Genomic DNA, 23,401 nt, shown 5'->3' with positions numbered 1-23,401 from the left:
GCAGCTGCTGAGACCTCTTTGTGCTGTGATTTATTATTCATTTGCACATCGGGCTGTAGCAGCAGCATGCAGTGCTGCATCTGATAGAGCATGAACAGATGAATAAATCTGGATGGCCATTTGACATTTACTGATGAGGCAATTAAGAGAGCAGCACACAAACCATGCACGCATACCCCCCCCCCCCCCCCCCCCCCCCCCCCCCCCCCCACACACACACACAGATGAGAACGGTTGATATTTGAATACGAGTAACCGTTTCCCTCCACCTAAAGTAGAGGCTTCAGTTTCCCGTTCAATTTCAGTTGTCCCTTGCTGTACATCTGTTGTGCAGCACAGATGCTCAGTAGAAGCCATCAGGCTCAGTACTCAAAGACTTGGACACAGTCACAGAGTCCAAATCCAAAAACCAGTTCGACAGATAACCAGGCAGGCTCTGAGATCAAAAACAGAATGCTGATCAAACACTGAGAAGTAAGGAAATATTGCTGGACCGATCACATATAACAAGATGATCCGAGGCTGAAGGGGGGAGAAACGGCTTAAAAAGAGGAGGTGGAGGGAGACGAGACAGAGACATTAGCCAATTACACAGGAGGAAGACTTGTCAGGAAGATGCGGAGGACACCCACCAGACTTCAAAATAAAACAGGACGTGATGAAGACCGGGACAAAAACGTGTTGTTAAAAGTTACACTAAATTAATGTCTGTCAAGGCCACCTGGGTTTCTTTAGGATCAGACTTGCCTCAGACTTGGAAGACTTGTTTTTTTCAGCAGTTAGACACCAAAACATGGGTAACATTTATTCAGCAACCTCTAAAAGCATTCCCCCAGCCCCAAGTCCACCACATGGTCCCCATGTTGGCCCATCTGGGCTGGGTGTATAATAGAAATAGTTACTTAGAAACAAAGCAGAGACCAGACACCAGTCATTTTCTCAGATATTGTAGGATAATAGTAGGATAATAGTGTGTTTATTTAGGCAGTAGTGATAAAGGGTTACATATCATTGTAAGGTTCACATTTCCTTAAATGTGCAGTAAAAAAGAGGGACATCGGCTGTCAAATAACCTCAGAGCTGCGCTTCTGGCGGAACACTTGAACAGAACCATGGGTGGCACCTCATCTGTTCCAGGGTAATACGCTGATCCGGGTTGAAAAGGAAACAGCTCATCAAAAACTTCTTACAGTCTGAGGAGGGTAGACGGAGAGAAAAGTGACCTTTATCACAAAAGCTGCATTCATTAATTACAGGTTCAGACAATTGCAAAATACTAATAAAGAAAAGAAGCAGTAGTATCTTTTTACCTTCAGACACTTTCAACTCCATTATGGTCTGGGTAAGGAAATTTTCGCAGTGCTGCATCCCTGTTGTGAACAAGTCAGTTTTTTCACTGAGTAGTTGGAGGAGGATGCAGCCGAGTTGCCAGACGGTGGTCGGGCCAGCTTCATAGGTTCCCCGGTGGTTAAACTCTGGAGGCTCATAGCAAGAGGTTCCTGTGAGGAAAGAAAAAGCTTTTGAATTAAAGTGTCCACTGAAAATCTCTCAATCAGACGTCAGCATGAGTTCAGCCGTACCGACGTAGCCGCGATATCCCGGCGTCACAAAACAGCCACAACCAAAGTCGATGACGCGCACTCGAGGAATGAGCCGAGCTTCATCGTCTTGAATCAGTATGTTTTCTAGTTTGAAATCACGGTGGAACACGCCTGCCATATGGATTTCAATTGCAGCTTCCACCAGCTGCCTCATGAATTCCTGATGGACAGAAAGAAGAGTTAACGAACATCCAAAGATATTATCAGACCGAGCTCTGCAGCAGTGGAAGGTGGTCCACCGTAGCACGATCACGAACCAGCGTTATTACCTTAGCCAGGCCTTCGTCTATTTGGCCTTCGTCATACTCCAACAGGTCCATGCAATACTCTGGCCTCTCCATTATCAGTAGGACTTCATCATCAATGCTGGTCCATGCTAATGGGGATATGACGGCATTTTCCCCTACAGAGTCCCCTGCTGTCATCGCCATCAGTATCATCTCCAGTGGGACGCAGTGGAGCTCACCGTTTATCACCTGAAGAGAGGAACGCAACATGCTCGTCTGTGTTTACTGCTGGTCAGCAATGAAAAAGGAACAGCTCCACACTGAGCTCAACAGCTGATGGTAGGATCAAAGTTAGCCTTACCACTGGCTGGTATTTGACCAAGGCTTTATCAATGTGCTTGATTGCCACCTGCAGGAAAGAATCATGTGTCAAGGAGAACAGTGACAATTATGTGTATGTGTGTGTTTGGTGTGATTCAAATAAAAATACTTACTGGAAATAAATCATCCCTTCTATAACCAGAATACACTGTTCCAAAACCTCCTTCTCCCAGCTGGTCAACTTCTACGTACTGTTTCTGATATTCTTCTGCAAACACAGATTTACTACAGCTTTAGTGCACACAAACACACACACACACACACACACACACACACACACACACACACACACACACACACACACCCTCCACAATAAGCTCACCCCTGCTGATGGGCACCAAGACATGCTTGGTCTTTGATATAGTTGATGGCTGCAGCTCAGGAAAAGGGGACACATTATGGGGAACCGTCACTGATTCCGTCTTCTGCCTCTTCCTGAGAGCTTCTGGGTCTGACTGGGCCTTTCGTTTTCTGCCTGGGTTATACACCTCCTTCGGTCCCACTTGAGGAGTGGGTTCGCTGCAAACTGTTCTGTGTGCTGCCGTTCGCCTGCACTCAGAGCTGACCTTCCTCTTTTTGCTCACCACCCTACCGTGGTCCCCTGCGCTGGTGGATGGACTGGTGCTGTTCTCTGATTGTGAGGTAAAACCAGTATGCTTTAAACTTTTCTATTCAATGAATCAGGCCAGCATGAAAAACATGGGTGTGGCTTCTCTGATGGTGTAGTCACCTGATTTTGAGGATTCCTCATGTTTGCGTTTATTGGAAGAGACGCCCATTTCTGCTTTGTACCACAACTCAATAGCCAATGTTGAACAATTTGTTAGTATATTTAGCAGAGGAACTTTGTTGACTATACCTTTTTGTTTCATGCCATTGGCTTTAATCTTGGCTTTGACGTATTCGTGTACATCTTTGAAAGTGGCTTTGGTGTTTCTTTAAAGTTTTGACTCTGAACAATGTCTTTATGCTTTGATCCCACCCATCGTGTTTTCGTTGTCTATTCAAGGTAGTTTTCATTGTCAACTGGACTGTTTTTCTTGTCTTTTGAAGATGTTTCACCTTCTATCCAGAAGGCTTCTTCAGTTCTGAACTCGCTGGGGACAGAGCTTGAAAATATAGCCCTTGTGGACCATTAGCATGCTAATGATCTGGGTGGTCACCTAAGAATTGTTGGTAGGGTCGTTCACCTAATTCCAGTTGAGGTGTCTCCCCTTTGTCTGCTGGCTCACATGGAGGTGAGTCACCAGGTCTCCTGGAATGGTGTGAACGTTTGGTTTGTTGGAAGGAGTGGAGGACCATTGTATGTGGGTGACAGCCCACCCCTAGCCCTCCACCTCTGTTTAAGGATGGCTTTTCCAATTTGACATGGATGGCTTCCTTGACACCCCTTTCAAACCAGCAGTCTTCTCTGGCCAGTACCCGTACTTGGCTGTCCTCAAAGGAGTGCCCACTCTCCTTTAGATGTAAGTGGACTGCTGAGTCCTGACCTGAAGAGGTGGCACATCTGTGTTGTGCCATTCTTCTGTGGAGAGGTTGTTTGGTTTCACCAATGTACAGTTCCTTGCATTCCTCCTGGAACTGTACAGCATAAACAACATTACTTTGTTTATGTCTTGGTGTCTTGTCTTTCAGGTGGACCAGCCTCTGTCAGAGTGTGTTGCTTGGTTCAAACTGAACTGGTATGTCATGTTTTTGGGGGATCCTCCTTGGGTAACTATGACCTGGATGATTGAGAATCTACACAGACATTTTGCGTGTCTATTATTGATCGAACAGTCATTATAGGCAGGATGAGACAGGACAAGAGGATACATGATAAACTTTTTTTTTGGGTAAACCCCAGATGTCTTAAAAGGAAAAATCATCGGTCCGTCTCTTGTCTCCGCCCCCCCCCCTCCTCCCCAGAGGTGGATGAGAGAAAAAGGGCAGCAACAGCGGGGCGCTCAGCACAGCCCATCGGCGTGTCGGTGTGGCGGCAGCGGATGCGTGTTCTCCGTGAGCAAACCGAGCCACATGCGTGCTGTGCAACACGGCGGACAGAAGCAAAATGGACAACCGGTCACCATCAACATCCAACCGGCAGCGACAGTTTGTAGGTGAGGATTTGTTCGTTGCATTTTGGTTTTTTTTTCTTTGTGCGGATCTGCGATCGCCGCTTTGTGCAGGACGCGGTGCTGCACGCACAACGTTCGGCGAGAACCCTGCCGATGCAGATGGCTAATTTAGATTCAACTTGGTCAGAAAATGTGGAGATTGTCCTTTGTCTCTTGCACGTCTTCGGCCAGGAGCAGCACTGGTTTCGCGATGGGAAGTGCGTTTTAAATTGCTGCTCGTGCAATGTGGCGGCTTTTCGAGCTCCAAAACAACAGAAACGATTCCAGAAACAGGTGTGTTATTGACACGTTGGTCGGACTTCATTGTGTTTGGCCGCGTCCCTTTTAAATAAAAACAAAAGCAACCAGCTTTTGCACAACCTGAGTTCATTGAGAGCAGCCAGGCCTGCACGCTGCTTCACAACTTAAAGATGCAGCACAGCCTCATCGTTTTACTGACAAGTTCTTATTAAACTGCATCCTGCACACGCCATCACCTCAAAACAATAAAGAGCAGAGCTCAGCAGCAGTCTGCGCGTCTAAACTCCCCGAAAAGGCTGTTCCCTTTCTGTAATGGGAGCTTTTATTTTGATAGTCCGATGATTTAACATTGTATCGGGCTTTAAAGTTCCTTACTTGTTTTGAACTCAAACCTTAGCACATCTCATAATAAAGGCACCGGCGTTTCAACTGCAGCTTTTAATCATTTAAGATGATTAAATGATCTTCTGGTGTCATCTCAGTTTCTGCTCCTGCTGGTTTGTCTTAATCCCAGATTATCATCCAAGTGCCTTCACCTTCCTGGAGCTGGTGAAAGAATTCAGGCCTTCACGCGGAAACAAACTCGTGCAAACAAAGCCCACCATCATAATAAAGCGCACGTCCGTGGCACTTTCAGCGGGGTCATTTCCTTTTATTTTGACACACTGCACATTTCCTGATATCAGTGGCATGTGAAAGCATGTGTCAGGACAAGCTCAATGTCAGCACATCACCTTCATCAGCAGCCAGGACTGGGTTTCCAGGGGGATCCAAGGCAGCGAGCTGGTTTTTCCTCTAAACTGTAGGAAAGTACGAAGTCCCTCCGGGTCATTGTGACACGGCGTTGGATTAAGTCATTTTGTTGGTGCAGATGCTGAATAATTGTGTTCGGGCATTGTGCTTAACTCAAAAGTTCATGTGGAGGGGTCTTTTGACCCGCCTCAGCACAGCTGCAGACACACACTGATGCAGTCTGACAATGTCCTGATGAATTCCTGTAAATGCAGCCGCAGAAACCGCCACTGAAGTGTGAGCAATGCTGCCGTTATTGCTTTTGCAGGTTACTGTGTAATTGCGGCCACCACCTTAAAAAACCCGCCAAACAGTTAAACTGTCCCAGTTCTGATACGGCTTGAAATGGTCACAACATTCTGCTTGAAATCTGCACCTTCGTCCAGTCTTTGATGGTTGGATTTGCTGCTGCCGACGGATGATGCATGATAATTGATCAGAGATGTGACAACACTCGCCGGAGTTCTGATCTGATCGCACATTAGGAGGCTCATATGCCAAAGAGGTGCAAATCCAACTTGTGTGTGTGTGTGTATTTGGGGAGGAATCTGCAGCTGAATATTAAATGTGTGTACAGGTGTGACAAAGAGCTGCAGTCATTGTGTGCACTGAAGCAGAATTCCAGTTTTATCCTCTCCACAGCTCCATATTGAATGAAGGCTTGAAGCTATTTTCCATGCAAAGCATATTTTCTCGTATTTTTGTGTCACTGTGAGGAGAATGGCGGAAGGATGACGTGTGCGTGCACAATGTGGCGCTCAGTTAACGGGAACGTCATATTCTACCATTATTATCCTTTTGATTTTTCTTACTATGAATAAATCAATGAATTAAAACATTCCAGAATATCCGAGCACTGTCAGATATTTAGTCTTTAATGAATAACGGCAGCATTCATCATTTAATCTTTGCAACATTTAGTGATCAAATTTTGCAAGTTTGCTATTGTTGCTGCTCCCAGAACATCCACAGAAATGCAGTTGGATCCAGACACTTGGTGCTACTATTCCCGTCACTCCTGCCAGCAGTATTCTGCTGGAATTTCTAATCCAAATCAGAGTGCACGTGACACACTGAATGGTGAGCACATTCAAATTCAGTGTCCATGTTGAATGTTTTGTGCTTTCGGAGAATTGCTAAGCAGCAGTAGCAAGCTGGGCGTTCATTATTTAGGAGAATGTCTTATTTTCTCTGCTGTTCATAATTGCTCTTTGGCCAAGCAACAATGTGTTTTACCCGATAAACCGAAGGATTTTTCAGTAGAATACCCACTAAAATATCTGAAAGCTGCTGATAGGGAGACGTTTAGTACTTCACCAAGCTGTGGTTGACGCAAATGCAACTTTCTGTTTTAACTATTTCTTTGGTTTCTGCAGACTTCAGTGGGAATATCTTTCTGGGGGGGGGGGGGGGGGGGGGGGGCGTGTCTCCAGCTTAACCACAGTAGCACTACAGTTCACTTCAGTGCAGCACAGTTTGGACCAGTACTGCTCAAAGTGGGGTGGGGTGTGCTTAGGCTGCTAGTCGCTGTTATCAGCTACAGAAAGATTCCAACACTGTATCAGCAGGACACAGGCGGAGTGAGCTGGAACTGATGGGGCCGATGAAATTTATGCAAATTAATTTGAATAAAGACACCAGGTTTTCCTCTGGTGGCCTCTCAGTATCTCTCATGTCATTCAGATTAGGAGCTTTGTGTCGAGTCCCTGGACTAGCGCCACATGCTGTTGTTCTTGGTGATTCACTGCTGGTATATGTGGCAGGTATGTAGCATTTTATTTGTCAAGTAAAGAGGCAGCCAGTTCAATGTCCAATGAAAGCAAAGTTCCAAATCTTCCCAGAGGACCAGGATGGAAGGCAGAACAGTCTCTTGGTAGGTGTTAGCTGCTAGGTGCTAATGTTCTGTGTGTGTATGCGTGCGTGTGTGTGTGTGTGTGTGTGTGTGTTAGACAAGTATGAGGAACGTGTGAGCCACGTCTGGACTAACTACAAGGTAAAGATTTAAGTAAACCTTTAGCTTTAATCGGAATAATAGAGAAGCACCGCACATGATATACTCATGCTACACTGGAGCTAAGAACCAATTAAAAGTGGGGTTTAAATGTCATTCCTAGAGCCAGCCAATTTAATTGGAATTCTAATTAGACTTTTTATTTATAAAGCATTCCTCTGCTTCTGTCAGCACATTATCCTTGCAAAGTTGCTCTTCTGAACAAATGTGAGCCTTTTATTTATGTTGATTGTTTATTCTGTGTAACCATGTGAGTGGTTGTTCAGAAACTGGAATCACACTGATTACCATATATAAAATAAACAACCGAGGGTCAGCATACCTGCAGTGAATTACTGTCACTGACATTAGGTAGAAATTAACATTGCAGAATCACTTCCTGTTCCCCAGGATGTGGTTGTACCTGTGTGGGGTGGGGGGGGGGGAGGAAATAAAGCTATCACCAGAGGGTTGGCCTCCTTCGTGGAAGCCTTCTTGTATTTTTTTTTTTACAATCTTTAGTTACCCATTCGGACGCAGATGAAGCAGCTACCCTGATATTTGCCTGACTCCTAGCTCCGAGCTGCTTACCACACTGATGAGTTAAAATAGAGGGAAGCTCCTTTTTTTGTGTACTTAATCCCAACATTTGGTTAAAGCCGTATTTTTATCCTTCCTCGACCTCTGCGAGGAGGTGCGCCGTAGTGCAGCGCGGAGGACAGATTGCCTGGGTCGGGCAGTCTGGGAAGGTGTAATTTCAGATGTGGTGGAAGTGGCCAGAGCAGCAGTTGTCGGAGGTCATTCTTCAAAAGGAGCTCTGGAGTCATGAAGAGCAGCTGTAACCTGAAGTCTGGACCTGATGTGTGAGGCCTCGGAGGGCACGACGCCTCCATGGGAAACATATGGTCATCTGGGCCTGTGAAACATGGAGACACACTCCTTCCTCTGAGGAGTTGCTCGGACGCCCAAGAGTGCAGACACATGTTTTCCTGCTCTGTGTTGAATCCTCCTTCACATGGAAGTCTTGGGAAGCTCTTGTGGCCTTTTATTCATATTTTATTCATATAATCTGATAAAATGCTAATCTTAATCTGTGTTTAGAGGGGATGGTCCAGAGTTTGAACAGATTATAGTGAGGTTAATCTGGCTGAAAATGGCAATGCAGCTTTAGATTAGTCTGCTTGTTCTCCCATCAAACATAACGCTGGTCATCACAGTGCGAAGAGGTTTATATTTAAAACCCGCTAACCTCTGTTCCTTCTGTGTAAAGATGAGTGAGCGAGCGCTTTCAAAAGATGGTAAATTTAGCTCCTCTGGAGAGCCAAACGGCGTGAGATGGCTCCTGTTGTTGTGAGAGGGTGAGACAAGCCGATGGTGCAGGCATTGTTCGGTCTGTTCAGCCTCCGCAAGCGAGAGAGGAGAGACGGCAGAATGGGCTTTAAGCGGAACCTTCTCACATCAGCGGCTGCCTGCATGTGGGCGTCAGCGCTCCTGGCTGTATTTATGGGCTATAATGTGAGCAGCGGAGCTACATTTCCGTCACGGGACCTGGCAGTCTGCTCCGGGCAGGGCACCGTGAAAGCCTGTCATCAAGAACCGCGGCCTCCTGTGATTTATCAGGGTGGGATGTTCTTCGGAGGTCAGGATGAGTCCCATTTTCCAGAGCCATATGTTTGCTGGCTGCGTTTAGCTATTCTTAGAATAAAAATGCTGTTTCATCTTAAGGCAACTTCAGGTTTTTTTTTTCGGGATTTATCGTCATTGTTGCCATGAAAAAATATCACTCAAAGGTGAAACATGCACATCAGAATTCAACTATTCATTAAACACAAAAGGACGTGATGGGACGTACGCCTGCTTTACATTCGCCGCAATCTGTCGCTGGAATGCCGCGGTAATAAAGATCCTTTACAGTCCCTGCAGTCACCGCATCTTTAGCTGCTTTTAAATCTTTCAAGATCTTGCTGTTCACACTCGGTAGGAACCCGGGGTTGCTAACCAGCTCCGGCACAGCCGACGATCGATTTGGTTTCACCTCTGTTCCTGTCTCAGGTTGAACAAATCGGACCCCTGCTGGGTGAGTGTGACGCTCGCCAGCACATTACTGTGGAGTAACGGCCCCATCTTCAGCTGCCGGAGATTTACCTTCAGTCCGACTCCGACCCGGTCGGACGTCGGACCGCTCTTTCGTGGCGAGTGGAGCCTCACGCTCGTCTCCTGAGGGCCGTATCTGCACTGCTGATTTCAGATGAAACGCCTCCGCCGCTCTAATCACAGCACATATGAGCGCTTCACACGGTCCGCAGTTAAGAAAAAGAGAAGGGCTAATTGGCACTGCCACGTTCTCATCCAGGTGTGTGTGTGTGGGGGGGGGGGTGTATATTGTCGCTGTCTCTACATTCCTACAGAGTAAATGCTGAATGTGTGGCTGCGGCCCCCATCCGTCCACCCTCTGCTGGAGTTTTTCTGCAGCCGATGGGTCTGAATTAGAGACGTTGCCTCCCCACGGTCTTTAGCATTCATTGGATTTCAAGGTTATGCACGAAGCACCGAGCTTCTGCTAAAATAGACATTTTTGCCGGTCCGTGGTTCAGGAGGATAGCAGGAGACGGGGCTGGTGTAATCTGCCTCAGTGGGATCAGTCTTTAATGGAGTTAGCGCTTTTCCGGTCTGACCTTGCTGCCCGTGGCGTCACAGCAGCGTGAAGGGAGCCCTCGCTGATCCCACCGTCGCCGAGAGAGCGGCGGAACGGAAGGTGAAAGAGAAATCAAACCCGTGTCGTGTGCAACTGAACGTGATGTAGGGGGAAGCAAACTCCGAAGCTCTAGGACATGCTGCCTGGGTTTACGTAATTACCGGACTTTGAGTGGTGAAATCGGCTGAAGTCTGATATTTTGTAACTCTTCCAGAGTCATTTTCCCTGCTAGAGGGAACCACAGACCGGCACAGTTACGTGACTTCCGGCATATGAAGTCTTTAATATTTCCAACTATACTGGAGAGAAGTGGGACAATCGAGGCCTTTTTTCACTTGTTGCCATGGTGACTCATGTTATCTGTGTTCCATTAAAAAGGCTTTTTAAATCCTCAAGCATGAACTCGGGGTAACTTTGACTCGGAGTTGACTGAACTAACTCTTAACGCCTGTCCTGAAACTAGAAACCCTGAAATGTCGTTATTGCTACTTTCCCATAACTCTCCCACCTTCCCTCTCCTTCCCGAACATTTTCACTTCCTCCTTCCTCTTCGGTCGCTTGGGTGACCTCAGACATCCCATATCAGTAGGCGCGTCATGGGGTGTGTCGCCCCGCTGCACAGCGCAGCCTCCACATTACCCCGGTCGAAGTAAATGGGGAAGAGGAAGATTTAAATATTAAAGCTTTTTAACTGGCCTCACCAGAATGTTCACAGAACTGAGTTTATAATCTACACGGAATAGGTTACAGTTGTACAATTACATTTTTTTTCTCACACTGAATTATGAACATCTCTGTTGTAGCCACGTAACCAAGGTTACCATTACGTGCCAACTCTCGTATTGATGCTATCTACTTTCTGAAACGCTTTCATCCAGAAATATTGACCTTTTTTTGCTGTTTATTTATTAACACGGGTGACTGTGCAGCCTATGGCCTAAAGCCCTGCCTCGCCCATCCGGTGCTTCCGCATTTAATCAGTTAATCAGTTACATATTGTGTGTCATTAATGTGCTCCTTCACCAAGAACACATCCTCTAGTCTTACCTCCTCCACTGAAAGGGGAGCAGGTTGTCCTCCACGTATGCTCGAAGGACGTGCATGCAGGCTAGAGCGCTGCTCTTTTTAGGGGATTTCTTGAGACAGCAAAACAGGATATGTCTAACATCAACTACAAGACCACCGCAGCGTGTTGGCAGGAAGCTGGAGCCACATATAACAGCAGTCATAGTGGCGAACGGCGAGGGAAGCGCTGCTTCGGTAGCCAAGGGTAACGGTGTCATCAACAGCCATGAGGGAGGCACTCTCTCTTTGTATTTTAGTAGAACTAGAAATACTTGTGAATTGTGAAAGTGCTCCCTGCTCCAAGTGGTCCTGGCTGAAGCGACACAAACACCGGACACATCAACACCTGTAGTATCTGAAGTCTGTGCCTCTATTCTCTGCAGGCCGTGACCTTTGTAAAGCCACGACTTGTTTTTCAGCCAGTCTGACGCCATCTTAAGATCTCACGTGTCCTGCGACCCTTGTTCTTTCCATAAGTTTGAGATGTATATTTTGTTTCTTTCCCGTGAGAGGAGCTGATAAGAGGTGATACTGGGGTCCATAGGCTCCTGATTGTTCTTCACATGAGGATGTGTACCATGAGGCCTTACTCCCATTTTTGGTAATAACTGGACTGACCGTATAAGAAGGGGCCATCGAAGTAAGCTCTTCACCATTTGACCCACGAAACCTCCCTCGGTCAAACTGCAGTGTCCGATAGATACCTGACTGTTCTCTCCGATAAACATCTCATATAACCCAGTCGGTGTCGACGAAGATTCCTTTCTCATCAGCACCTCTCGACTACCATCAGAAGAAATACGGATGTCAGCTTTCAAAACGCATATTTTTAACATGCTCACGGAACTGCAGACCAGTATGAAACAGCGGGAACTGCTCAATAATCACATGCTATAATTACCAGTATCACCCGAAAAACCACAAATCCAAAACTGAGCACAAGCAGATTCCAAATGAGACAAACTTATGCCAGAACCACATGAACATGCCTCCGTGCCCCTTTGAAGCCAATATGACATTAAAGTCTCTCAATGAGAGAAATTCAGCGGCCACAAACCCCCCAGGAAATATCCGAACATACTGACCATTTTTGAAATCCTCATAACCGTGTGAAACACTTTTGGACACATGAAGATTAAGATGAGGCGTCTGTACTTGGTTTTTCTCTTTATTAACTTAAGCATCAGGTGCTTTGCTGACCCGGACGACTGAACCTTCAGTCGTTCCTCGACACTTGTATCATCTGACAAATACATCAGAATCAACATTTTCATTAACCACAGAATAAACAGTTGAACGAGATAAGAGAACAACTGTGAGCTACACCCTCTGTTCAGGGAATAACCGTTAACGTCTGCTGATATTTACAGTATATCTCTGGGTTGTGCGTGCCAAAAGCAGCGAATTGATAGAGCTTACCTTTAAATGAAAAGTTTATAAGTTGACATGGCTGTCATTCTTGCCTGCATATCATTTAGCATTTTATGCTCCAAAAATTCAGATAATTGACAGCCATTTATCCGGTAAATTGAAAACTGCCGGTCTCGGCGCTGGCGGTGCATAGTTGTGGAGGATTGAGGGTCTTTTTTCAGTGAAAAAGACAAAACTGTGTAACAGTTAATAGAAGGCCACATTTTTATAGAAAGGCCTCCAACAGATTAGGTTCACAATGTTGTGTCTGTACAGCATTTTTACATCTTTAGCTGTGCACTTTTATCAGCCTTGAAATTTCCCTGACGCACCAGGTGGGACAGAGTGTAGCTTGTCCACACATGCCTCATGCAACCTTGGCAGCAAAAACACCAGTATTTACAACAACAGGACAGGTTGTCCCACACTGAGATCGCTGTCATGTGACTGGACCTGCAGAGTGGATCCCTCTGACCTCATGGAATCTGTATTCATGAAGTCACAGAGGAAGCAGGTCCATCGCTATGTTGCTACCAGGTGAAATATTTTAAGTTGCCTTTTTAAAATGATTCCTGGAAACGAAACCTGTAATTACAGGTTTAGTTTCTGTGCTGTCAGCATGAAGCTAATTTCAGATCATTATTTTAAGCTGCTTCACACATTTTAGCTAAATCTGTCAGAGGAAAGAAATATATTGTGAATAATCTGGAATATTATAGCTAAGTACAGTGTGACAAGTAAGATTGACTGTAGTTAACCTTTTATGGCTGAATAATTGCCAAGTTATTGCTTTGTGGATTTTAAATTCGACTTTTGCATATTTCTTTTAATGCACTGGTGCAAACATGCAAAGTTTTAATGCTAGATTCAAATAGTAGAGTTAATTTACATCCTTCCTTCTAAAGGTCAGAGGGGTTTTGCTGCAGAGCTCATTCACTTTGATCAAATAACTCAGCCTTTTATGTGAAATACAACCCGCTGGCCATATTTGATCGTTTGTTCAGCGCTGGACGCAGAGCGTTCGCATGGATATAAAGCTGATAGAGACCTGCATCACTTTCATGTCCCTACAAGCTCAGATGGAGCAGGCGTGTCTGCTCTTGTTTTGAATGCAAACACACAAAGCAGATCTCTATCAGAGTCAGCGTCTGCATGTGAAACCACAACGTGCTCGGTGGTGGTAAATGGCCGCGGAACAGAAACCGACATCGGATGGTGCTGCTCCGTCTTCAAACGTCAGCAAACAGGATGCACATGTGAAACAGTCAAACGAAACGCGAAAACAACAATCTCATCCTCACTAATGAAAGTGTAGGATAAAACTAGCTTATATAATATTTACCTTCATGTGCCTTATTTCTCGCCATCTTGATGACGATGACATTAAATACACTGATTCACTTATTCGTTATTGGTTGCTATGACCGCTGAATAATTAAGCACTTTTGAATGAACGTTTGAATGAATTTAATAAAAATACTAGAACAAAAGATGGGTTTAGCTTCATAACTTAAATGGTTAAACTTTTGTTATATGAGTGTATGTAGTTGTATTTAATTTGTAAACAAACAAAACAAAAAGAATTCTGTTTTTAGTTATTCTATTTTAGAGCTGCACCTAGAAATTCACTACATTTTGCTATAATAATGTTTAATGGACCGTGCCCCTAAATATTGCTTGATTTTTGCTCTGTAACTCCTCCTCAGTCTCATTCTGATTTCTTCATTGCTGTTTTACCTTGATGTTGAAAGTTCTGATGTTTAAAGCCGGTTTACACAAGATTTGGGTTTTAGATTGTGGGCAGAGCTTAACATTTACTGCAAAAGCTTCCTGATCTTGGCTCCGGATCAACAAACCTGAAACAATAATCCCTCCACACGTACCTTCACATTTCCACATGAAGCCTAACCGGCAGGGCAATCCCCCAGATTTCCCACGTGCACATCTCCTCCGCTGCAGCTGCCTTATAAACTGCCATCGATTTCTGGTGTGGGTGCGATAGCATTAAAGGATTAAGCGGTAAGCATGCAGACATGTCGCAGGCCCTCCACTCACATCTGCAAGCACAGCGCTGCTGCTCAATGTAGGTCAGAGCAGACGGATGTGGGGGATGGAGAAAGGTGAGGAGCAAGCGAGGAGATAATGAAGAGGAAGCGTTTCATTATCACGCTGCCGTGGGAGGGTTTGACTGATTTGTAAGATTCACGAGGAAATTGGAGTCCTCCTCCTGTTCATCACAGATGTGACTGTTGTGCCTCCTCCTGCTCGCTGCAGAACAAGCAGCAGTGCCAGATGCAAATGACAGAGAAAGTGTCCTGAAAGAGCAGCTGCTTGATTGCTGCATTAACGCTGTCTTTCATCTGCTCCCGCGATTGATTTAGGAGCACGGGGAGTGGCTGAGCTTTCCTCCGCAGCTGCTCCGTGGTGGTTGGTGCAACGAGAGATTAGAAGTCGCTGAGTAACGTTTAGTAACGTTTGCACTTCTTGTTTCTGCAGGCACATTTAGCTGCGTAGTTCCTGTTTTTGCCACATGATTGACAAACATTCTGTTCCTGTTGAAACACAACCCAAGTCTGCTTTTGGCCTGGTGGGTAATATAACAGCAACTGCACACACACACACACACACACACACACACACTAGAGGTGTTGATAACGTGGAAATGCATCTTCTGTCACATCACAGTTCAGGTTGTAAGATTTTCTATTTCATACCTTCTTTTTCTTTTCTTCTTTAACAGCATTCCTCCCTTTGTCTGCTCTTAACGACCCGAGAGCTCTTTACATTAATTTAAAGGGACAACTCCTCTAGATGGCGCTGTTGCTCCATCTTTTGTGACCTTCCACCTCCACCCACGGGTCCATATATTTGTTGTTTCTGGACAGTTTGGCTGAATTCTCAGTAGGTTTAATGGCTACACTGTCAGTTGTTTTTTGTTTAGTCCATCATGTTTGTTACAGTTTCCAATACTGCCCCCGTTAAAATCTGCTGGTACTGCAACTGTTGCTCTGTCAGTGGAATTTATGAGAAAATCAATACATTTGATCAGTAAACAAAAGAATCCATTGATGTATTAAAGTTCAGCAAGAGTAGCCTGGATGAGATTGGGAAATTCTGAGTAGCGTAGAGAATCTGGGCAAGTATCAACAAGTTTCACTGCAAGAATGAGGTTTCAAGGTTACCAAAGAGCTCATGGGCATGGAATTAAGAAGTTGTGCTTTCAGCATGAAATATTTCACATTTGAAGATGAGGATGGCCCCATAGACCCTGACTAGCTGGTGAGGCTTGATTTAAAGAGCTGTGAGATGGGAAATAGTTCAATTTTGCTATTCTTTGTGCATGTGTTTGTGTTTTTGACAAAAAGAAGTAAAATATCACCACCATGCTATTCTGTGCTATTGAATGCATTGTAGAGGTTAGACTATAAAAGCTTTTGGCTGATGTGTAGACAGACTGTGTTGCGCCAGATGGTTAGCTCTCTCACAGCTCCACCAGATTGGGAAGTGGTGCATTTTAATCCGCAGAATAGTCCGCATGGACCCAACAGACGAGTCTGGATCAGATGGGGAAGCTGCAACCAAACTCCAGAAAAGTGCCACTTTTCATTAGTGGAGAGTCTCACGTTGTCGTCTCACAGGTTTGAGTGAGCTGATGTGTAAACGGCAAATGCTGCTTCCTCAGCGCACGCTTGCATCAGCCGCCCGTTGCTCCCCCTCTTCCCTTTCGTGACCTTGCCGGGACGTGTTATTTTGTAAGCGCTTGAACTGCTGCAGTGTGAATATTAAAGGGAAGTGGCTTTAAAGTTTTAGGGCAGGACCGGCTCCACTCTGGAAGGCTTAATATTTCATGAGGAACAAGCCCTTTTGGCCAGCGCCGTATTTGACAGAACTTACGCTCTTGTACATGCGCTCCTGTAATGAGCAGAATAAAAGAGGATGGCGTGTTCTCTGGACAGCGCCATCATGTCCTCACCCTGTCCTCAATGTCCCCCTGTAAGAAGGGATAGGTGGTTAATATTGGCCTTGTTCAGTAGTATTATGAGTGTCCTCTTTGGAATAAATTGAATCTCTGTTTGTGTTGTGAATGAGAAGAACAGAAGCTGTGACTCCTTCAGAAACCTCCTCAGACTGGCTCTTAACTTTCAAGAAAATGCAACTGGCTCATCCTCTGGCTCATCCTCTGGGCCCTCAGCAGGGCCCCTGAAGTGATCTTCAGGATTTCCAGTTTGATGCTGCGTGACTGGATTCCCTCAAGTAGTTTCCAGTCACCCAGCAGGAAGTCAGTGAATGGCTGGAGTTGAGTTCAGCCACCTCTGGCTGTGACTGTCCTCGTGATGTATGAGAAATATCACTGTGGGCAACAGCAAGGCATGCTGGGACTTTAGGAGCATGATTGCATTGTGAATATTGGGGTTTATGTGCTGTGTGTCCAATAGGTCTGGCGACCAGCCTTCCTCACTAGTGCCATTCATTTAGTGCAGAGGTTTGAATGTTTCACCCAATATAGAGTTTATGTACACATGTATACATGTCAATATGTTTGTGTATTAAATAAAAGGGTGGTGGTGACTGGTCTGTTGGGAACCGGACTGAGAAGCAGAGGGTATGCGGTTCGAGCCCCAGTGTGGACAAATGGAAGGAGTTTTGCTAGTTGGGGAAGGTGCTGGAACACCTTCAGAGCACTGCCGAGGTACCCTTGAGCAAAGTACCAACCCCACAAATGCTCATATAGGAACTGGCGGTTCACCCTGCCTTCACCCACTGTGGATGGATAATGGATAAAGCGTTTAAGAAGATGAGACTAATGTTAAATAACGAGCCTGTGCTCAATAGTTACATGCAGTTGTAATAAAAGCAGCGTCTGGAAACAGGAACACACATCAGCAAATGCTGCAGCTCCCCGGTGCTGTTTGATTCTGAAGTGGTTTTTTTCCCACTTTTCATCCTCTTATTTTTGCTGCATTTACTGTCAGGACATTTTTTTTTAAATATTATAATGGTCATCTTTTTTATGAGGAATTCGTTGCACGGAGGCGAGAAGTGTTTTTCCACCACCTTTTTTATAACCGTGTTGGCAGCCGAGTGTTTGTATCTAAAGTATCGGAACCACAGCTGTTGCACCAGAGACTGACTCTAATTTGTGTCTTCATGCTGCAGTAATGGGTACCTGTTGTCGGGGCGAAAGAATAATAGGGATGATTATGGGAGCTTTGCCAGGAATCAAAATGTGGGCTGGCAGAGAACGGGAGGACCAGGTGTGCACGGCTGGATATTATGTATGCAAACAGTAGAAATAGTTTGCTCTAATGAAGTGGTCCAGTCTCTAATTGTTCTTCCTTGCAACTTCTATAGTTGAATGTGTTAAGTTTGAAATGTCCCCGTTAGAATCAGCTGCGATGTTCTGTCTGCCACAGCGCCACCTGCAGGCCGAAGGAGTCCTCTCCCACGCAGGTGCATTCAGCTCAGCAAACGGGTGAGAGAAAGAGGGGGAAGCGGCTAATCTGAACACCAGCAAACCTTAACTTCAACTCTTCCTGTACTTTTTGTTTAGTCTCATAAGCCGATTGTTGTGCTCACCCGCAGCCGTCTGCGCTCCACAAACACGCAGCTTTAGCTGTGACTTCGGGCAAATCACACGTAGCCAAACATTCCCTCTATATTCTGGATTCCGTTTTAACTAGAAAATGCCCACTTTTATTGTTTAAGGTTTACAAATGCATGTGCTAGTGCACACAAGCAAACAAGCCTTCAAAATAAAGCAGTGCAGATGTTTCATGACTGTACTCTTACACCAGGGTCGTTAAAGATTTCTAAAAATAATTCCCATTAACTTTCCTGGATCAAAGCAGCTGTGGGGGCTCTGGAGTTCATAAAAATAACTAAACCTTTAGTTAAATATCATGTTTGGTTGGACTGATGATCCACGAGTTTCCTGTGACAAGGAATGACAAAGAAAATTGCCCATTATGACCTAAACCGTTGTTTCATCCATTCATTTACATGACGAATGGAATTTCCTGCATTTTCCTCCAAAAAACAAAACACTGATGCTTCTTCCACGCGTCGTCATTGACTTTTACTTTTGGACATCTGAGTCATCTGAAATGGTTCAGAAAATTATAGTGGATGTTTCTGTCACAATTCCCACCCTAGTGTCAGATCTCTTAAAAGTCTACCTTACTGTCAGTTCCTGTGCTTCTGAAGCCCTAACACATCTGCAGCAGTATTTATTTTAATCGTCCGCTGCCTGATTGATGAAGAATGGAACCCCAGTGTGTCAGCAGAGTTTTCATTTGAGGTTGATGGTGATTTATGCTCCCCTACATGTTTTCCTGTCTGCCCATTCACTCACTTTTGCTCCTTTTCCCTCCCCTGCTGGTCGTAAACCACACAATAATCCTCCTGAGGGGAAATGACCTGATCCCTCCCTATTGCAGAACTTGTTGTTTTTTCATTTCCCCCCCAACACCATCTATTGAAATGTGCTCTTTCCTGCATTCGTCATCATGTGCTGTGTCTGGTTTGCCGTCTGGCACTGACTGGCAGCCATCTTCCTCCTGTTTTGCTCTGTTTTCTGTCTGCCCTCCTCCCATCTCTCCATCTGTGCGAGGCATTTATGCTGCTTTGCTGCAGTTATTGAGGCACACATCCTGATTGCTACCAGGTGAGGCGGACTGGCTGCTCTCACACAGCCGTGCACTGCCAGCCTCGGGGCTCACACCCGCAGACGCCGCATGGGGAGCGCGCTCACGCTGGGACGGTGTGGAGCACTGCTGAATACAGATGGCCTTTGCATGTTGACAGTCCTGTCATTAGGCAGCTGTGCTCCTTTCTGCTTGATTTGTGTTTGTGTGTGTGTGTGTGTGTGTGTGTGTTTTTAGGGCATGCCACGTCCAGAATTGTCTTTTCCAGGTGTCACGTGGCATATTTTCCATTAACATCTGACCTAAACATGGCAAACATGTTGAAACTGCTTCACAGGGGATAGATGTCTCAGACCTATTCTGCTTATGTTTGCGCTTGAAGAATTCAACGTGCTGCATGTTTTCATAGTCGTTGTTTGTGCAGATGTCCTGTTCTGAATCCTCCAGTCCCTTTGTTTTCTCTCTCCCATAGTCTTTCTGCTCCCTCTGGCCCAGTTGCTACCTGCTGCTTGGACATGGCCTCTTGTACTGTATGGCCCTGGGAAAGACGGCAGAGTTGCCTGGGATCCTGTCTGCTGCACCCAGCAGACACAGGAAGCTGTAATTAGAGTGAAAAAAGGTTAAATGCTTTATTTCCCCCCTCACCCAGCCCTTTTTTTTCAAGACTAGTTTGCTCTTGCATTGAGACCAACGCTCATAATTATGCGTGCTGGGGAAGATTGTATTCCTCTAGATGTGAGGCAATTTAATGCCTCATTTATTTACCTTCATCGCTGCGTTTTTCACTCTGTAAGCCATTAGTGAAGCTAATGTGCCGTACACCAGCTCGCCTGCTTAACGAAGAATGAAAATGAGTGCTATTTTTTTGACAATGGCACATTTCCTTTCTTTGTCCTGTGAAAACCTGCTGAAAGGAGATCGCAGCCTCTCGGTGCAGTTCACATGTCCTGGCCTTTTTTGGTATTGTTGGAGTCCTGGTGTCCACTGTGATGGGCTGTAGTGGCCCCGTGACCCTGAGCAGGAAGTGTCAGGGGTCATGAGAAGAGTGAAGGAATGGATGGAGGGTCGGTGTCGTCATGAGGAAATGAGTAATGATTTGGTGAATGAACTACAGATGCGAGGGAACATGGAGTTTTCCTGTGATCTCTGAGCTGTCTGTACAAGCTCTGATGGTGCGCAAAGAGATTCTCATTTATTTATGTAATTAGATATTTGGGAAAGATTTTGGGGTACGGCGGTGAAACAGCAACATGCAGCGAGGAAAAAAAGGAGCCCTGAAACTAAGCAGGATTTAGTTTTCTGGAGACGGATCAGTTGTTGGTGTTGAAGTGGGAAAAGGCACAGACAAACATCCCAGTGAGTCACGGTGACTAAACTTTTTTAAAAAAAGAAACAATTTCCATTGGGAGATGTTATCACACTGACCTTTATTTAATCAAGAAATTTGTTTCTGGGTTTTTTTTTGGAATGAGTTGCATGCTGTGAGACATTTAAGGTGACGTGTAAAGGCAGTCCTCTAATACCAGCTTTGCTTCCTAACCCTTGATTGAGGAAGCCATGAATTTGATTCTAGGTAATAGCTGGTCCTCGCCTTTTCCCTTCCTCTTTCTGTGTGGGTGGAGAGCGGCCCTGGTTTGCCCTGTAGGCGGTGTTTTCCTGTAGTGTCTCTGCTTGCGCTGTGTTTTCATGCACGCACTCATGCGTGTGCACTTTCGGCTCCGCTAATTTGGGCGTTTCCTCTTCTACTCAGGGTTGACTTTTATCCTGGAGGAAGCCCGGTCATGAGGAAATAGAAGCATCTGTTCAGGTGAGTGTCTCCTCGCCTCACATTTACCCATGTTCTGTGTTTTCAGGACTAATTGATTCTTCTGTTCTTCTCCAGGCCCTCCAGCTGACCTCTGGGCTGAGTCCTGGCCGCGAGGCTTTGTTGTTGGTGGGCCAGCTGAACAGGTGTGACTGAGAGGTAATGAAGTCCTGGGTGAGGCAGGGGCGGAGGCTGGTGCTGGTGGGAATGCTAGCCTGGGTCCTCCTCTTTCTTGCGCTCCTCTCCTACTTCTTGGACGCCCGTGTGAACGAGCCCCTGACCAGCACTGGCTCCGTACTCTACCAACACCCGGACACGCGCCGCTTGGCATCTATACAGGCGTCCCAATTACACAACACCAACCTGGGCTCACGTCCTGAACTGGCTTCCACCTTGACTGCCACATACACCAGAGATGAGCCAAGACCTTCTGCAACCCCAGAGTTCAGTCTGGAAGCGAGCCAGAGCCCCGATAGTGCACCGCTTGCCATTTACGGTGGCCCGGAGGGAATCCACCAGGACTACCTGGACCCACAAAGTCTGGCTGCCTGGTCCTCCTTTGGTACCGAGAATATCGGTTCTCAGTCAGACCCTGTCATTCAGAGTCGGGAGAGAACTTCCCAGAACCACGGGAGCATCACCCGCTACCGTGGGGGGGAGGAGGAGGAAGAGGAAGAGGAAGAGGAAGAAAGGCAGGAAAACGAAGACGAAGATGTAGCAAACGGCCTGAGGAACACAGCGGCCAGGAAGCCTGGTGGTGACTCGTCAGAGCTGGAGAAATATTACTTTTCCAAATCCATCTCTGTTGTGCAGCGGCTGTGGCGGGGCCACGTGTCTGCAGACATGCTCAGTCCTCGACTGCAACGCGCCATGAAGGACTACGTGAGTGCCAACAAACATCAAGTGTCCTACCGAGGTCGTCGGCGCCCCAGCCAGTCTGCTAAAGAACTGCTGTGTGAGATGAAAGCCCAGGCCCGCCTGCAGATGGTAGACGGGACACAACAGCCCTTTTCCTCCCTGGGCTGGGCCAGTCTGGTACCGTCCCTTCCCCTGGAGCAGCTGCACAAACGTCCGGACCAAGGTAGCTTCAAGAGTTGTGCAGTGGTCACATCAGCTGGGGCCATTCTACGCTCAGGCCTGGGCAGAGAGATCGGTGAGTGGCGAGACGTCTTTAAATGTTCATCTGTGATGTGCCAGTTTCACATGTTTAGTTCAGACAACACAGCTGCAGCCTGTCTGCTGCCTTTATCATACGGCTGCTTCTGCAGACATTCAGTTTGTAGAGTCGTCTGATCATGGATTAACAGTGAATCAACACCTCTGAGTAACACCATTCTCTCTCTTTCTCTCATGTCTATATGTGTTTGCATTTCAGTGTTACATAGACCACAGTATTATAATATTCTTCCATCTTTGCTGTGCAAAAAAGTTGAGGTTAGGTCAGGGTCAGGGGTGGTAGAGGTTTAGTTGTGATGTCAGAGTTAGGGTAAGGAGTAATGCATTATGTGTATGGATGTCCTTGCAAAGATAGAAGTCTAAGGATGTGTGTGTGTCTGACACAAAGATGGAGACAGAGAAAGACTTTGGCAGTTCTTTGGTCACCGTGGAGAGTGTGAAGTCAGTGGCAGATGGCTCACTCAAGAGGAAAATAAAAAATAAAAAACCACCAACCCCTCTGGTAACCAAACATGCTCTGTTGAATCGCACGTAGCCTCGGTGCTTTTCCTCAGCTGCTGCGAGCAATGCTTCAGGCTTCAGGCTTTGTTTAGCGATAATATTTTAACATGTAAGTGCTGTCACAGGTGTCACTTGACAAAGCGACGCTGACAAAATGAGGTTGCATGCGTGCAGCCTGTGCATGTTGACATGGTGGTGACTGCAATGAAAACATCAGCGACCAAAGCTGAAGGATCATGACATCCATCCAAAGTTTCTCTTTGTTTTTGTAAACCTCGGCAGGCTCATGTCTCTGATTAAAGATAATCCACAGCTAACAGAAGCCGGATGGATGGAAACATTATTAGGTCAGTGTGTCATGGCCCTAATGAGCTGAAAGAGAAAAGTAGGTTTTTCAGCAGACTGGGCGACTTGACAGTTGTGATGAAGCTCACAAATCGGATTAATTATGGAATGGCCTCGTGCTCCTTGGAGGGAGGCACTTTTCTTTAATTTAATCGTCAACTGGAAATCATACCCCCCTACCACCCCCCCCACCCCACACACACACACACACACACACACGCATGTTTGTGCTCACACAAAAACTAACAAAAGGTTCTTCAAATAAACTTGGCAGCAGTAATTCATGTGAAATCAGCGGCAGATGAAGTCTTTTGTTCCGTGTTGTTTGTAGGCATCAGCCAGTGATGTTCACCAGTGAGTGTTTGGGGAGAGTCACAGCTTTGGGCTTTTCATTCGCTATTCAATATTATGTG

The 23,401-nt window shown here is 46.0% G+C and overlaps 2 protein-coding genes across 15 annotated transcripts in view; one reads left to right on the top strand and one right to left on the bottom strand.

Annotated features, from left to right (window-relative positions):
• Nucleotides 1-944: 944 nt before the first annotated feature.
• Nucleotides 945-14,705, bottom strand: LOC115249153 (serine/threonine-protein kinase pim-2-like). Its single transcript, XM_029833722.1, has 7 exons — nt 14,402-14,705; nt 2,323-2,417; nt 2,190-2,237; nt 1,871-2,077; nt 1,581-1,761; nt 1,311-1,499; nt 945-1,193 (listed from the first exon to the last, which is right to left on the bottom strand). The coding sequence occupies exons 1-7, from the start codon at nt 14,415-14,417 to the stop codon at nt 1,075-1,077; spliced, it is 855 nt and encodes a 284-aa protein (XP_029689582.1). The 5' UTR covers nt 14,418-14,705; the 3' UTR covers nt 945-1,074.
• st6gal2a (ST6 beta-galactosamide alpha-2,6-sialyltranferase 2a) overlaps nt 4,122-23,401 on the top strand; it is a 30,167-nt gene continuing 10,887 nt past the window's right edge. For 11 of the 14 annotated variants that reach the window (XR_003887844.1, XR_003887843.1, XR_964881.2 and 8 more), the window contains exons 1-3: nt 4,122-4,308; nt 20,913-20,969; nt 21,045-22,119. Coding sequence is in view for 4 of the 14 variants with exons in the window: in XM_011608250.2 (XP_011606552.2) it covers nt 21,129-22,119 (991 nt within the window). In the remaining 10 variants the exon portion in view is untranslated. Of the gene's footprint in view, nt 4,309-6,831; nt 7,232-15,014; nt 15,106-20,912; nt 20,970-21,044; nt 22,120-23,401 lie in introns of those variants that run through there. The other 3 variants (XM_029833689.1, XM_011608255.2, XM_029833693.1) reach the window with 3 other exon arrangements.

Source organism: Takifugu rubripes, chromosome 1 (genome assembly GCF_901000725.2).
Source record: "Takifugu rubripes chromosome 1, fTakRub1.2, whole genome shotgun sequence".
Lineage (NCBI taxonomy): Eukaryota > Metazoa > Chordata > Actinopteri > Tetraodontiformes > Tetraodontidae > Takifugu > Takifugu rubripes.
Note: the sequence above shows the minus strand (reverse complement) of the source record. Positions and strands in the feature narration are given on the sequence as shown.

What these genes read in the sequence shown, in the direction of transcription:
- LOC115249153 (XM_029833722.1), bottom strand. An exon ending in GAAGGGATGATTTATTTCCA is followed by an intron (nt 2,238 to 2,322) that starts GTAAGTATTTTT and finishes TCTTTCCTGCAG; the next exon opens with GTGGCAATCAAGCACATTGA. An exon ending in TAGACGAAGGCCTGGCTAAG is followed by an intron (nt 1,762 to 1,870) that starts GTAATAACGCTG and finishes TCTGTCCATCAG; the next exon opens with GAATTCATGAGGCAGCTGGT.